The sequence below is a fragment of the Folsomia candida genome, unplaced genomic scaffold (assembly GCF_002217175.1).
Source record: "Folsomia candida strain VU population unplaced genomic scaffold, ASM221717v1 Fcan01_Sc005, whole genome shotgun sequence".
Taxonomy (NCBI): Eukaryota; Metazoa; Arthropoda; class Collembola; order Entomobryomorpha; family Isotomidae; genus Folsomia; species Folsomia candida.
Genome location: NW_019091197.1, coordinates 7407978 through 7424374, shown reverse-complemented (window position 1 = coordinate 7424374; position 16397 = coordinate 7407978). Strand labels below are relative to the sequence as shown.

At 41.0% G+C, this 16397-nt stretch overlaps 3 protein-coding genes across 3 annotated transcripts; 1 reads left to right on the top strand and 2 right to left on the bottom strand.

Moving 5' to 3' along the window:
* Positions 1-808: 808 nt before the first annotated feature.
* LOC110850476 lies at positions 809-4305 on the top strand. The gene is made up of 7 exons (XM_022097910.1): positions 809-839; positions 915-1043; positions 2268-2432; positions 2497-2580; positions 3617-3819; positions 3940-4099; positions 4178-4305. The coding sequence occupies exons 1-7, from the start codon at positions 809-811 to the stop codon at positions 4303-4305; spliced, it is 900 nt and encodes a 299-aa protein (XP_021953602.1).
* Positions 4306-10191: 5886 nt separating this feature from the next.
* LOC110849701 (glycoprotein antigen BM86) lies at positions 10192-11424 on the bottom strand. The gene is made up of 2 exons (XM_022097137.2): positions 10843-11424; positions 10192-10649 (listed from the first exon to the last, which is right to left on the bottom strand). The coding sequence occupies exons 1-2, from the start codon at positions 11346-11348 to the stop codon at positions 10313-10315; spliced, it is 843 nt and encodes a 280-aa protein (XP_021952829.1). The 5' UTR covers positions 11349-11424; the 3' UTR covers positions 10192-10312.
* A 617-nt stretch (positions 11425-12041) lies between these two features.
* On the bottom strand, positions 12042-15357 carry LOC110849866 (beta-xylosidase/alpha-L-arabinofuranosidase 1). Its single transcript, XM_022097331.2, has 4 exons — positions 15210-15357; positions 14781-15133; positions 14373-14682; positions 12042-14310 (listed from the first exon to the last, which is right to left on the bottom strand). Exons 1-4 carry the CDS (start codon positions 15267-15269, stop codon positions 12772-12774), a joined length of 2262 nt encoding a protein of 753 aa, XP_021953023.1. The 5' UTR covers positions 15270-15357; the 3' UTR covers positions 12042-12771.
* Positions 15358-16397: the final 1040 nt, after the last annotated feature.

Here is a 16397-nt window from a genome sequence, read left to right as displayed (position 1 = left end):
TTCTCGGTAGATGTCAATCTTCCTAAGTTCAGCGTGAGCTGCGGCGTCCCTTTCTTGCTCTTGTTGTCGCATATCTGCATCCATCCTGTGTAATTTCTTCGAGATAGAGTTTTTTTCTGTTTCGGAACGACGGAACTCTTTCAGCGCATTCAAATTTGAAAGTGCCCTTGGACGACTAAAAAAATTAGTGTGAACGCCGAATAAACCAACACAACAATTAATAAATCGCATGGCAGAGACTGGGATAAAATTGAGATCCTCAAAATGCCCCAACTTTGAGCTCAAGAAGGAAATTCAATTCAGTGAACTTTCCAGCACACTCATTTCAGGAGAACATGTGAAATACTACACTGTTCTACGCACAAAACTATTTTCAATTAATTGTAGCGTTATTCGTGACAGTTTTATTTTAACCCGTAACTTACACCTTTTGCAAATTCAAGCGTTTTGTTCAGGCGAAAATGGAAAGTTATCCTTAATCGGAAAGTTGTTTGACAAATCTAGCGACGTGTTTATCGAACCCATAAATTCCTCATTAATTCACATCTTTAAGTTTGATAATTCTCATTTTGTGCCAAAGGAAGTTTTGTATTGCGAACCACTATACAAAGTTCAAACCTTTCCGAACTCGACAAAAGAAATCGCAGTTTTTCCCCTTCTTCATGGTGATGTTCTTCATAGTTGAGTTCACAGATAAGAACAAGAAGTATGTTGAAGTCGTGCGAGCCTCATGGTACACTATCCTCACAAAAACAGAAACCCCATTCAATTGATAAAGTCATCCAAAAATCCTGAGTCAACCTGGGCAATGTATCCTGCTCGGATTCTCCACGCTTATGGTAATTATAGTTTTGTAGCAATTAGGACCAATTATATAAGAGAAATGTTTAATTAAAATTGGTTTTTTACGTCAGTAACCTACGAAGAGGCCCGCAAACACATTTCAGCAGCGGAAGATAAGTCGGACCTTTCGTCCCCAGAGTCAGAAGATGTGAATCGAGGTCACGCGAAAAGAAGCCGTATTCGTCAAGAATTAAACAGAGGTATACCTCCATTGTATTATTGGTGTCTCGCTTATACTTAAATTATACTGTTAATTATATAATTTATATGAATTAAATATGTTGACAACATATTTAATTTATATTTAGCATATTTAGCAATGTGCATCTATTATCACAAGTTTCACAAACTCGTCGTCAAGGGAAATTTTCATTTCTCCTCTCATCTTCAGCTTATACGCATTTCGCCAACACCGAGAAGTTGCGACTATGTGGTCGGAACCAACGATTTTGAGTGACGTGAATAGCCACACTGTATTTTGTGTTTTGACAACAAATAAACCGTTCCAAACGAAATGTAGCAAAGGGATGAAGCAACACGGTCACGCGGTCATGGCATGTCAAAATGATGTCGATTTTTGAAATCCCCGCCCTAAGCTACGTCCAAAACTACCGAAACAAAAAAATTCGACATTTTCGACATGTGGCGTCGTCTACACTGTCAACGCGCACCGCACGTCGAAATGATGGTTTTTGTGGAAATGATGGCGATTTTTAAAATCCACTTCCAATAATACGTCTGGAACGGTTAAGACAAAAAATTCGACATCTTTGACCGTTGGCGTCCGTGGCTCCATGACCTACAACGCCCATGTTCGAACTCATACGTACTTAAAAAATTAGAAACACATTGGCGAAAATCCAATCTCCATATTCGAATTTGTTATAAAGTTTTTGAAATCCACTTCCAATAATACGTCTAGAGCGGTTAAGACAAAAAACTCGACATACAAGACATTCCCAGAAAGGAATTTCGCTTCGCTTCACCCCTTAATAGTGCTAGTATTTGTTGATTAATGTATTTTGGACTTTGAAAAGTCTGAAGTGTATTTCCGTTTTATATTTTGAAACCGTGTGTTTTGGACACCCCTGGAACCAAAATCCTGCTCTGGTACTACCCTGAAAATTATGCAGCTGCTAGAGCGTCAAATATGTGGGGTAGAACAGTGTCAATGTCTTACAATTTATTATAGGGCCCACAGCATAAGAACTGATTATTAATTACCCCTAGTAGGTCTAGTTAATTTATTTGTTAAGATAATAATAACGGTTGTTTCGCAAATGTGGGAAAGAAGATTTTCCTCGTCTATTAGCCCGAGGAAAAGCATAGCCTGCGAGCGCCGAAGGCGCGAGCGGCTAGGGGCGCCAAATTTTTTTTTGCCCCGGTAAGATTTTTGGCAAGCTCGGGCCCTGTATGTTGTACAGATTCTTCAGATGATGCAGGCTCCGAAGATGAAGTTAAGAAGTCTGCCCTTCCAGCCCTACCAAAGTTCAATAATTCTTTTCCGCAAGTTCCACCCCCGCCGTCTAATCAAATTTTGTCCGCCCCAGAATCAGATATTTCTGTGGAGTTACATAATACTGGTTTGGGTGAGTTCATCATAAATTATTGGTCTCATAATTATATAAATATACATATGTGCAAATGTTATAGATGCCGACGGCAACCAAACCTTTCAGCTCGTCGAAACAAGTTTATTTCAAGAACAAATTGAATATTCTGGTGCAGTAGCTTCATGTTAGTTTCCCATTAGAATTAGAATTATGGTTCCTACAAAATTTGATCGTGGGATTTCTAATTTGCAGCCTCGACCGGGCAGCAGAAATCTGCAACTATTACGCGCCCTGGGGTTCTTGGTCAAATTATCCAAAGCGAACCTACTAATTATTCATCAACTTTGTTGCACGGTGAGATATTCAACCCAATCTGCTTATAACATTTTACAAATTATTCTGCAAGACCCCCAGCCTAATCTTTTATATACTTCTGACCTTAACGCTATTTGACTATTCGAATAATGCCTTAAAATGCCTTATCCTCTTTTACAAACCAATCCTGCTGGGTTCCAAGGGCCGTCCTTCTGTTTATTAGTTAGCCTAAAGTACTGAATTCGTCTTTATGAGAGCGGTGGGTGTGCCGGAATGTTTCCACTATGCGGAATGATGGGCGGTGTGGCCACGGAGTTTAACGGGAACAAGAATTATTATTTATTGATTCGTAGCTGGAGCTCACCCGAGGACTAGTTCCTCAGACGAAGCTCAACCGTAGACTCCCCCCGATTCATACAATACATGTCTTTAAATACCAATTCCTAACATAAGTAAGTATTACAAGATAGACACAGGCTGTATTAAGTAACTAGAGTGATGCTCGGGTTTAAACCCGAGTACGTATTGCATTACACATCTTCCTTACTCTCTGCAATACCAATACTCAATTGAAATACCAATACTCAACTGCAATAACCATACTCAACTGCAATAACCATACTCAACTGGAGAAGGGAAGCCAACTAGTTAGAAGGGAAGCATACTAGCTAAAGGGAAGCATACTAGCTAAAGGGAAGCATACTAGCTAAAGGGAAGCATACTAGCTAAAGGGAAGCATACTAGCTAAAGGGAAGCAAATTACTGTATTCCCTGTTCATCGTATGTATTAACTAACTCCAATTCATCGTGTCTATTTGAAGCTCACATACAAAATAAATGACTACATTTATAATTCAAAATTATTTACGAATTATTACAAAGTATTGTTTTCGAACCTTGTGTAGTGAAGGACTTAATTCGTGAAGTATCAATGATCAAACATACCGTCAACAACATTGAGCGAAAATTGGATAATTTAATTTCTTCTGGGATTAATCAACATTCAACGGATGACGAACAGCAGCCAATTTTACGGCAACCGTTTGAATCACTTGAGGAATTTAAAGAATTCGACGCAGCTTTATGCAATGACGATAAAAGCTCATTAGTAAGCAAAAGGCTTCAAATTTTTAACCGTTATTTTAGGGAAACGTTATTGAAGTCTGGTCATCCTAGGCCAGTAAGTTTATTTATAAACTAAATAATTTTATTTTTTGTTTCGGTGCAGAAGCGATATTTCACGAAATGTGGCGGGGCGGATTGTGGGGATGGAATAAGAAGGATGCTGAAGAAAATAATGATTGACGATGTGGCTAAATTGATTAGTATGAAAGGCCAAAAGGGGAATTTTAATTTTTCAAGCACCTCCACGTGCCCAGTCCTGATTGGTGAGCATTGACTTTTACAGCAAATACCCATTAATTGTTTCGATTTCGAAATATTCATTAATATAATTTGGTGGTCAGGCGCTGCCCTTGCTTCAAAGCAATTTTCGACGACGGAGGCAGAAGCTGAAAAGGCAATTTCATCCTGGTTTCAACATGCCACTGACCGACTTAAGAAGAATGAAGCCTCAAAAAAGCCTAAGCACTAATTTGTAGCAACAATTCTTAATTGAAATATTTTTTTGAATAATTCTTGTAGTTTACCATCACATTTGTTTATGAAATTAATTATTAAATGAAGTAATAAATCAAAAATACTTATCCTAATATTGTCGTTAGCACGTCCCTACATTATCTTCCAGTGATATTCATGTGACATCTGCATAACATCACCGAGCAAAGTCCCAAAGATATCCACGAGTGGGCTAAATAGCGTATCGCATGGATGTCGCGTATAAGACGTAATGAGGATGTGCTAGCGGGGCTAAATAGGAACAAGCTGAGGAGATCGGTGCGACTAAAAAGCGACAGTGGTGGACATTCTGGCGACATCAGAACGTCCCCAAAATTTCATCGCGAAGATATTATTACGACCTGATTAAGTTTCTGGGGTAAACTAATTTGCGCTATAAATCTCATTTTGCCCCGATCAAACCGCGACCACACCCCCTGGCGCCCAGGGGGTGTGGTCCAAAAGTTTACGGGATCCTCCCCCAGAGGTCATATGTATGATGCCGCAAACTGATTTCGATTATCTTAATGCGTTCTCGAGTTATAGTGTTCACGGACAGACAGACGGACGGACGGACAAACTAACTAACCGATCGCATAAAGTAGCTTGCGCTACTTAATAATGATAGACATATTTAGAAAGTTTTGGGGAATTTTTACATTTTTCTCCTAAAATTCTCAGCGGTTGCGACCGTTGCTGGATGGGGCGCCCTTGTTGAGGGTGGGTCATGTTAGGTTAAACCGAAGGATTAAGGGTTTAACCTAACCTAAGGGTTTAAGTACCTGGGTAAGGTATCAAATTTAGGGGGGTAACATGGTCCAAGGATAACAATATTGGCTTTTTTAACGCTTTAACGTTATTCCACTGACTATAAACTATTCGTGTCAACCTACCCCAAAGCTTCTGAATGGCACTGGTGTCAAGTATTTTCGACGGCGAATACCCTCGGACAACAGTCCAAGGGTATTGTATCTACAGTACCCTACATTACTCCGCGAAGCCTGCACTAGGCTTTGTCTGGCTGGAGAATTCTACCCTGCCTACAGATCTTGGTTCCATTGAGGAACAAATTGTTTTGGAGTATATCCTAGTATTACCCTGTGTCCACGCGAGTAATAATTTCGGCAGGAAGACTGGTCCCAAGGCCTCCCAGATCCAGGCCCCGATTTTGGGGAGGGCAAGCGGGGCAATTGCCCGGGGCGCTAGATCCCAGGGGGGCGCCGGTAGGCGCCCGAGTTTACACTAGATAAAATTGAATTTTCCAATGCTACATAAAGTTTATATTAAAAGTAAATATTAGATACTAAATATAAAGTTAAAGTAAAGATATGGCTTATTTAATGTAATTTAAGTTTTTCAGCTTATGCATATTAACAATAACTCAATAATTTAACCCGGAATCTGTTAAGACGGAACGCAATTTGATTTGGATAAGGCTATTAGTGTTTAAGGAGCTAATTTTTCTGAGACCGACGGCAGCATTTTCGCGTTTATACTCTGTCCCCCTCGCTGAATTTAAGGAGCTCAAAGTCGGAAAATAATCCAGTCTGCGATTTTTGGCACACAGAGAGATCGATATTTTTAAAGGCGGTTTTCACCAAAAATTTCCTAATTTTGTATCCCGCAACCGTTTCCGAGCATTCTCTTGAACGCACTTCAGGACCTGAGGATAAAGGTAGGGAAATGTCAAGTCTCACATAACCCCACAATATCCGCCAGATATTGATGAGCAATTTAGCGTATTACTCATGGGGAGACTTGGTGCTTCTTTGCCAATTGATTTTAGGTCGACGGATTTTTTTTTTAATTGCCACGGTTCACTTTTCTGACACACGTAGCTTTTCGAAACTTGCGGGGCATGGTCGTTAAGCGAGACTTGACGTCATAGTTCTATCGTCTGGTCACAAAACTGGTGACTTTTCGAATCTAATTATTTATTCTGGTTACGTAGCTTATAGAAAGTGCAATTAATTGACTTTTTATGTCCAATAAATTTGTGGGGGTCATTCCTGGTCCGCAAATAGCTTAAATTTCCTAAGTTGGGGTAGCGGGTTTACAACGCAGCTTGAACCTAAGTATTCGAAAAGTTTCGAATATTTGGAATTAGCGCCATTGTTACACGCTATATGGGGAAAAAGGTTACAAGGTTTATAATTTTGGCCAACCCTATAGAGTATTTTGTAATTCACTCAATTACTAGCAAACCCATTAGCCTAGAATGTAGTGTTGGTTTTCCAAAATATTTAAATGACGTGGGTATTCACGTCAACTTCGTAGATGTCGCTAACGTCGCTTTGCAACATATCCTCGCAAATTTGCGATGCTTACGAACAGTTGCAATCCAACAAACAATCAGATTGCTTTATTTTGTTACGAAATATGCGAAGTGAAGGGTATCTACTATAGTCGTAAACCATTTTTCGCAAACCTGTCGTCAAGTGAAGTTTCATTTCGTCTCTCATGTTCAGTTGATATACTTTCATGCAACATAAGTAGTTCACGACACACATTCCGCAAACACCGAATAGTTGGGAGGAGTGACGTGAATACCACACATTATTTTGTGTCTTGGCAATAAATATCTAATGCAAGTATTTTTTGATATTTTGGACTTTGAACCTAACAGCCTGAAGGATGTACATACATTTCTGTTTTGTATTTTGAAACCGTGTGCTTTGAACAACCCTGCAACCAAAATCTTGCTCTGGTCTTACCCTGCAAATTATGAACCTGCTAGCGCGTCAAATATGTGTAGAACAGTGTTTATGTCGTACAATTTATTCTTGGGCCCACGGCCTAAGAACCGATTGTTAATTACCCCAGTAATTACCCCTAATAATTACTAATTAGTTTAGCTCTTAAGATAATAATTACGGTTGTTTTGCAAAAGAAGATTTTCCTAATCTATTAGGCCGAGGAAAGGCGCACCCTGCGAGCGCCGAACGCGCGAGCGGCTAGGGGCGCCAAATTTCTTTGCCCCGGTAAGATTTTTGGCAAGATCGGGCCCTGCCCAGATCGTTACTGACCTACAGCCAAAGAATATGCATACCCAATAAAAATAATAATCGTATATTTCTATGCTGTTATGCATTCTGCATGTATTTAATGGGTTTAATTGCGCACACTAGTCTGCCTCTTCTAGAAAAAATCAGGCTCGTGTCTCAAATCATACCAATAATATTTGCATCTGTCAGGGCCATCGAGATTCCAATTTTGGCATCGGAGGGTAGGGCTATTCCACATTTCATTTTACTCAGGACATGCGATTTCTCGCAAAATCGGGTCTGGATCTTTTATGTGCATCAGTAAGAGTAGGTTGAGCAACGTTTTTATATAATGCAGGATATGCAAAATTCGTCAACACATTGAGAACCGTATCATGCACAAATTTTTGGCAAAAATTACTAGTGAGTTTTGTAATTCACAATTTTGCATGGCATGTTAGGTTAACTATTTGCGTTCAGTCTTGTTCCATAGTCACTTTCGGAACCTCTTGGCCAATTCGGGTTGCATAATGTCTCTCCCAATTCAATACTATGACGAATAAAAACCTTGGATTTTGAAATACAATTTGCGAGTCCTTTTTCATTTTTTCTAAGATCATTCATTAATCGAACCTAGGCAGATTAACTTTCATTTGGGCCTAAACTTCTCCCTTTATTGGTGTACAAAAGAGTTTTTACTCAGAACGGGACTATGACCAAAAATAAAATAAAATAGTGAAGTGGTCCTATCGTTTTTGGACACCCCATTTTCACACATTTCAATATATCGACGGAAGTTCATGATGGATTTAATCCAAACTTGGTGGGATAATGTAGGGTGACAATGTCCAGAAACCTGCCAAATATCAATTCATTCAAGATAACATGAGCAGAGAAACAGAAACAAAATCGCTTGGTCATATAATTGTTGGACGCACCCTACGTGAGCAAATTTTTCTCACGCCCCCTTCCACACCCACTGGGGCGTGGTTTCAAAATTCTATAAATTCTGTGGATATCCACTCGTGGAGCGGAGAAAAGTGATATATCACATGATATTGTTTTCGCTAAAATAGACAATTTCCTTAGAGCGACACCCACTGGGGGTGTGGTTACAAAACTTTAATGAATCTATCGAAATCCCCTCGCCGAGATGAGAAAAATGATATATCACATGACATGATTTGGTTAAGGTCGAAAATTCGCCGCGGGCCGCACCCACTGAGGGTGTGACATGCGACCATTTGAAAATTGCAGTGCCCAGGGTGTCGAGGCATTTTTTCGACATACAGTTCGATTTTTAGTCTTTGAAATTTAACGGTATTCATTAATTATATTTTACAATTTCTTTGAACTTGTGACCTTAATTTCGACGGGGTGTGGTCGAATTTAAAAAATGTGGAGATGTATATTTCGCGCATTGACCTAAGGTTTCCAAAACAGTCACAACTTGGGTCAACAATTTGAAAAGAAATCGGAATTTCAATTGTCAATGTTGTTAAGCACGACAAGATCGGCCATTAAGCCTCTCAGCAAGAAATGTCTTTAATTTTGATTCCTCTACCTGAGAGTGTGGTTTTTACACCCAAAATAAGTTCCTACACACCACAGTTTGCTGAGAAAGTCCAATGAGTGAGTATACTCAAAGCATACTTGAGTAAAAGTAATTTAACTTAAATTTGATTTTTTTAAATTTTAATGACTAGGTGGGTGTGGTTGGAATAAAGTTTGATGGTCGCAGATTGTCACAGCAGGGTATACTCAGCACACCATGGGCTCTTTAATGGCATTCGTTTTGAGTCCGCCATGCACGAAATTTTAGGAAGTTTTTAGAAAATGTATTCGCCCTATCTTCGTAATGTATTATGAAAAGTTTACCCAACTGGTACGCCTGAGTGGGTGTAACGTTTGGTTTTATATTTTGCATTGAGGACAGGTTGGTTCTTTACTACAAGTTGAAGTATGTGACTAGCCAATTCAAGATACGCCTTAATGGCCACATTTTTAGGCTCCTGGCCCATTGTGTGTTCTCAGAAGCATTGAACTGCTTACCTCAAAGGAGAACCCACCAAGTCAAAATAGGTTCACGGGAAGTGAAAATTTCTCAGCGAACTGTGAATTAGGAAAGACAACTTTTTAAGAAGAAGTTACGACCCAAGACCTGAGTTCACCAGGTGGCTGAGAAGCATAAAGAAATCGTCGCCGAACTTTCAAAAATATTTATGAAAATATGTAATTTGAAAGCTCGTAACCGTGATTTTGTTGTGTCGCTGGACGAGACACTATTTTGAAGAGAAAGCAGAACGAAGAGAAAACGGCCAATCAATGGTTTTTTTCAATGGTCATTGAAAAAAACCTCAAAGTTGGGCGCTCCAACCTAAGGAGAACTTTGGTTAAAAAAATCATGTTGGTGGGCCCAATAAGTGACCGTGCAGTCCTCCCACTTATTAAAGTTCTTCAAAAAGTTAAATGAACTATAGGTACTATGTTTACTTCGTGTTAAACCACTTTAGGACAAAACTGTACGGTAAGGATACGTCTAACACTGCGGGAAGTTACTTCCAGTGGGAAGGTCAAAGTGGGAGAATTGTATGCACATATTAAAAAATAGATGGACATCTTGTTTAGGATGTTTTTCCAGGCGAGAGGACAGTGAATTAGTAAAGTACAGGGTGTTTCAAAATGAGGTTACCTTTTATCGTTATGATTACAATAATCAACAAAATCTTAGTAGCAGTTTTACTAGAAGGTACAAAATTTGTTAACAAATTTTATTTTTGTCTAAAATAAAATTTCAGATAAATATTTGTTTCAATTACATTTTAAGTAACCATGAGGATAAAGGGTAACCACATTTTGAAACATGCTGTATACGCAAATTTATGCTGTGAAAGTTACTATACTATTTATTTTTTAGACAATTTTTTTAGAAGTACAGATAATAGAGAGAGTTAATGCAGAGCTGACATTATATAGATTTAAAATTAAATAAGTTTCTCATTATTTTTTATTGCATTTGGTGAACTCTAAATTTGGTAAACTCTTGGGGCACAAACACATCGATCTGGCTTCACTTCCGTGACACCGGGCGCCATGAATAAGGTCACAATTGGCCGCTTGATCACTGCAAGAGAGGCCAATCTCGGTTGGGAGACATCTGTCTGCTTCTCCAAGGTGTGGGACTTGGTAGAGCGGACGGCATTGACACGTCGGAAGGTCGGAAGGAATCGGAAGGTCCCCATCTTGTCCCGTGATGCATTCTGAGTATGGAATTCTGTCACACGTATTGCGCTGGGAGCATAGATCACCGACAATTCTGGGTGCTTGGATGCACGATCTAAGAAGAAATAAGTGGCTTGTACAGTAGGTTCCGTTTTTCCAATTTGAAACAGTTGGAAAAATTGTTTTCAGAGCAATACGAAAACAATCTTTCCCATTTCTACCAGTTTTTCCCACTGTTAGTTCCCTCGCGACATACTACTTCTACAATGACTGGTAACACAATAGTATAGAATGAATAGGTTACATACCTCCCATCCTCATGAGGGTACGAATCACTCGCACATGCGCACTGATGCGCTACGCCGCACACCGCCCCAGGAATATTGTCACATGGCGCTGCAATCGAGCATGGTTGGTCTAGTAGGACCGGTTTGGGGATGCATCTCTCCAAATCATGGCTGGGGTAATGTGGTGGATCATCAACGTGCATACTAATGCATTGACACGTATTACCGCTTTCAACGGTACATATCGCCCGCGAGGTCAAGCAACCCACGGTGACATTCTGGTAACCGCAACTCTCGCCAATTTTTGGGCGGGGGACGCAACCGTGGTACGTGAACTGCTGCGTGTTCCCGGGGCAGAAACACCTCTTGCAGGCGCAACCAATCCCGCCGCCAAATTCGTATTTGCAGTCCATCTGGTAGCCATTACTGAGTGGGCATGGAACCGTACTGTTGCACTGATCTCGTGCACCCAGAACGCCTTGGGTTACCGTGGCAACGGTGTAGAGGAAGAGGATGATGTGCTTCATTGTGTGGATGGCACACTGTCTGGGGTACGAGTGGTGACACTGGGTTTTATTCAGGTGGCTTTTATTGGGTGACACCACGCTATGGTCTGTCTCGAGAGAACTTTGGAGTGATTTGGAATGACGTTGCTTGTTACACTGAAACGATTATCATGTTGACGATAACAGCTGAATCGCAGCAGAATTATACATTCGTGCTGTTAAATCTGCCAAAATACGTATATAATTCGCGAGTGCCTTAATATAGTGGACATCCTTAAACTATATACGCCAATTATTCCAATGAGAGATAAGTATGTTTTTTTTGTGGTTATCATTTAATTGGATTTCGCAATACTTGGTAAATAATTTATTGATTTTATTTGATATTGCTCAACCTAACGCAATCACACGCGGTATGATCATGCACCTGACGTCTGACGAAACATCATAAGTATAGTTCGCACTGTATGTAATAGCAAAAAATAAACAAGATATTCTACCAAACGACCTCTCTCCTTCATACGTAAGTAGTTTGCATTGATAGATATAAGCCAGCACGCCATAACGATTGCATGTGAAATTTGATCCTTTTTATTAGACACATCGGGCTGCCATGGAAGTATAACTTATTTTATAAGTCTAGGAAACGGGATTAATCGATTTATAATTATAATTATAAGTTACCTCATAATTTTCTACGTATTTTGTTTTTGCCATTAGCGTAACATTGCATCCTCATGACAACCCCTGACAACCACTTAAAAAATGTTTTTTTTATTTATTTCTAGGTTATCGGGCCTCAAGAATTTTATTTAAAACTTATTAATTATACGTCGTTCGTTATAAGTTAATTTATACCTTCATGACAGCTTCTCAGTATCTAATACGCGGATCATATCACCCTCATCCACCTGCCTGTCGACCTTGGCCAGATATTGATCAAAGCGACAAAGCTTGATTCTGAACCTTTATATTGGTAAGTCAGGATGACTACATACATATGTGTGTCTCAATTTAAGGTAAACAAGGATAATTTATTTAGTTTCTTTTGCAGAAAAATTCCCATATTATAAGTGAAAACAAGAAAGTTGCTCCATTTATTGTCGGCCTTGGATCTACATAGGTATGATTAAAAAATTGATTCGAATTTCGCCATTATAGATAGGGAGGCTGTTCTTTTGGCCCCAAATTCTTTGTAGTTCTAATTTAGAAATTTTTTCAAGTTTTCTAACAAACTTAATGTATACTTGATTTATTTAAATTAAATTAATTAATAAAATTATGGTGGAAAGCGGATCACGGAGAGGTGTAGGTTAGTGGTGAGAATGATTCGTTACGCGGGAAAGGGAATTAGATAAAAAATTAGATTTGATGATGTAGATTGTTGAAAGTTAAAACAAATTTTAAAGGACATTAAACTCCATTGTAATTAAAAATCTTCCAATTACATCAAAACCACAATGGCTCTCTCTAGATTTCCCACCTGCAGCTTCCATTCGCCGCTTACAACTTCAAATTCACCCGCCTCATTGGCCAAAAGGAAATGGTTGCGGTTGAGACAGAGACTGACTTCCTTGACCATGTTTGGCAAAATACTGTCCAGCCTTTCAAAATCTAGGAGGTTTTTGATGGGACGCCCCATCTGGCCTGCGTTAGGTGGTGAGACAAACCATAGGACAGAATGCTCCGCCTCTCTCGCTCCAATGTTACGGACGGAGAGGTTGATAACCAGAGCGCAATCTTGATTTAGGGAAATTTGCGAAATTTTGAGGGCTGGGGGGTTTAAAATTGTGTACTCGAATGAGGTGTAGGATAACCCGAATCCGAAGGGATATACGGGCTGACCAGTGTAGAAACGGTAGGTTCTACCTAGCGAGCCGGAATGAGGCCGCATGTTCATATCATACTTTTCAAATTGGTTGATGACCTCGTTGGAGTAAAAGGTTTGACCTAAACGGCCGGAAGGGTTATATTCTCCGAAGATCACCTCAGCGATTGCCTCACCACCCGACTGGCCAAGGTAGCCTGCCCAGATAATAGCGCCAACTTTAGGATTGTCCTTCCACTCGGATAGGTCGACCACACCTCCGGAGACCACGACGAGAACGACGGGTTCCGTAGAGGCGTCGAGGACTACGCGGATGAGGTCCGATTGTAAGCCAGGGAGGGTGAGGTTGGGGCGGTCGTGTTCCTCGTACTCGACACCGCCATGGCTGGCAGAGATGCCGACGAAGATTATGACGGGTAGGGAAACTCGGGCGAGCGCTGCGGCCTCTTCTAAGCGCGGATTGGCGAAGGACGTAAGATCGCAGCCGAACTCGTGTTGCACGGATGGGACTCGGAGGCGGATTTGTTCGAGGGGCGTGCTGATGGAGGATGGGACGCCATAATAGTTGGCGAGAAAGGCCATGGAAGCGTTCAAGTGGGGGCCGACTAGTGCCATAGTGGCCTGTTTATGGGATAGGGTCGCGGGGTCAAGGGGTAGTAAAGGTAGAGAAGCTTTTCCAGTAGGGGAGTTTTTTAGAAGGACAATACTTTGTCGTGCGGCGGTTAATGATAGGGTGCGGTGAGGGGCGCTATCGACAATTTCGGGAAGGATGTCAGTAAAGGGGCGGGTAGCGTTGGGTTCGAAGTAGCCGAGGCGCATGAGGACTCTGAACCCGTGTTCGAGAGCAATGTCAAGGTTGCCTTGGTTGATTAAATCTTCATTTAGTGCGTCTTGGAGGTAGCGGGTGTAGTAGCTGCCGCCTCCCACGAAGCATTCGACGTCGACGCCAGCATCCAGCACAGCGGCGACGGATTGGGCGGGGAACTCGGTGTAGTTGTGGCGGCTGTAGACGTAGTCAACGGCGCCGCAGTCAGAAACGACGTAGCCGTCGAAGCCCCACAGGTCACGGAGGGTTCCGGTCAGCATTCCTTTGTCGGCACAGGCGGGGAAGCCATTGACGGCGTTGTAGGCACACATGACGCAGCTAACGGACGACTGCGGGATTGGTAAAGTGGCCAATATAAGATTTTTAGGTAAGTTAATTGTTGTTTATTTACCTCTTGGACGCAACTTTTGAAGACGGGCAAGTAAGTGTCCGCCATGTCTTGCTGATTGACCATGGCGTCGAAGGTAAACCTGTCGTTTTCGAGGCTGTGGGCGGAGAAGTGTTTACAGCAAGCGGAGTTCTTAAGGAATCCATTGGCCTGGTCACCCTGCAAACCACGGATCCAGCCCTTCGCAAACTCTATGCTTAGACGAGGATCTTCACCGGGAGTCTCGTGACCTCGACCCCATCTAGGATCGCGGAAGATGTTAATGTTCGGGGACCAGTAAGTCAGTCCGCCGTTTCCGACGTTGAAGAAGGCTCTAAAATATTGAATAGCGCGTAAAGAATGGCAGGAAAAAGGTAGGCGGCAATTAAATAATTAGAATTAGCGCCAGAATAAATTGAGCGTAGTGGTAACCTTGCTTCGTTCCCCGTCGCATTTCCCACCGCCAAGAAGAGATCCTTGTTAAAGGACGAGGCCAGATTGATCGGCTGGGGGAACATGGTCGCATACTCGGTCGGAGATCTGAAGCGTGCACCATACTCGGGACTTTGCGGCCCACCCCCGATTCCCTTAAGGCCTTCATTCCACCAATAGTAGTCATCAAGGTCGACGTTCTGAGATGCCCCCTGAGCATCGTGCACCATCCATCCAATCTTCTCTTCCAGGGTCAGTCGACTAATTAAATCGGCTATGCGGACTTCGATGGATAAAGACGGGTCACAAAATGGAAGCTGGACATTTCGAGGTTTGTCGCATTGGCTGGAGTACTGTAAAATTGAGAATAATTGATCGGTCAATAATTAATCAATAATTGTCTGACTTAAATAATTGCTCTCGACCCACCTGTTGACCTAGACAGGTGGTGAGTAATCCAAGAAACGGGATCAGGGTAATCCAAGACATGCTTGCATGGATAATCACAAATTCATGTAGTTTACAGTGGTGGCTACCCTACAACTGGAAGTATCTGGGTGAACAGGCCCAATTTAAGTGGGCTTAAATATGTCAATCTTATCATGGAGAGTTATCTTTTAATTAGTTTTTGTTTTTGCTACAACGGTACACAATATGGGGATGAATATTTGCAGTTAGATAATGGAAAGTGGAGCAAATAATTATAGTGTCGGTTGCAATTTTGCATTCGACCAGTGGATGCTTGGACAATGGAGAGATCAATCAAAGACTAATTATTTTGTTCAAATCCAATTATTTTTTTGGTGTGCACGAATGGAGTGCCGTGTAAATTGATTGTGGTAATTGGTATACTGGCTTTCAGAATTATGTATCAGTGTCGATCTCTGTGAAGATTGTGGCTTTGAATTTGAGACGTTCGACTCGAAATGACTTTAAATGCTTAAAGGCCTTAAATATTAGAATATCTTTATTTTTTATGCAAAAATATGTTCACAAAAATGTCCCTAGAATTTTGGCCAACCGGCGTGTCCTTTAAGAAGCTCGATTGAGGCAGCTATCTTGACTTCATTCTGTAACGAAATGACTTTTCTCTTCTTTTTGTACCGGATCTCAACTTAACACTCAAAGTCGTGAATGTGTGGTGTAGAAAGGACACTACATATTTGCAAAAAGGTTGGGTGTGTTGTGTGAGGTGCTGTTAACCTTGACAAGGTATGTTACTAATACTTTGTATAAGTATGAGCATTATTTGTTTTAGGTATATCTTATCTTTTCCCGACGAAGGCTGGAGAGAGGCATAATTCAACACACAAGGATCGTACGTATGAATATAAAACTGCGCATTCGCAAGTCAGGTGTGGACATACTTTTATTTGTGCATCTGCATGTTAAGTCTGGAAATGACTGAGGAGTTGGATGCTGATGTTATGCATGTATGTAGGTATGCAAGAGTACTCATACATATGCAGCATCATGGCCCCAATAATTGGTCTTATCAGGTATCATGTAAAGCCTGAAAATGAGGGTAGACTTGCATTCGAAAGCTCAATTATATGAATATATTTATGTAAAACAAAAATTTCTTCTTCATATTTCCACTAAATCTCTGTCACTCCG

Bases quoted from the DNA above. Each gene is read 5' to 3' on its own strand.
- LOC110850476 (XM_022097910.1), top strand. From the start codon at position 809: ATGTATCCTGCTCGGATTCTCCACGCTTATG. The intron at 3,820-3,939 runs GTAAGCAAAAGG...GTTTCGGTGCAG, and splicing joins ATGACGATAAAAGCTCATTA to AAGCGATATTTCACGAAATG. The intron at 4,100-4,177 runs GTGAGCATTGAC...TTTGGTGGTCAG, and splicing joins CACGTGCCCAGTCCTGATTG to GCGCTGCCCTTGCTTCAAAG.
- LOC110849701 (XM_022097137.2), bottom strand. From the start codon at position 11,348: ATGAAGCACATCATCCTCTTCCTCTACACCGTTGCCACGGTAACCCAA. The intron at 10,650-10,842 runs GTATGTAACCTA...ATTTCTTCTTAG, and splicing joins TACCCTCATGAGGATGGGAG to ATCGTGCATCCAAGCACCCA.
- LOC110849866 (XM_022097331.2), bottom strand. From the start codon at position 15,269: ATGTCTTGGATTACCCTGATCCCGTTTCTTGGATTACTCACCACCTGT. The intron at 15,134-15,209 runs GTGGGTCGAGAG...TCAATTTTACAG, and splicing joins CCACCTGTCTAGGTCAACAG to TACTCCAGCCAATGCGACAA. The intron at 14,311-14,372 runs GTAAATAAACAA...CCAATCCCGCAG, and splicing joins TCAAAAGTTGCGTCCAAGAG to TCGTCCGTTAGCTGCGTCAT.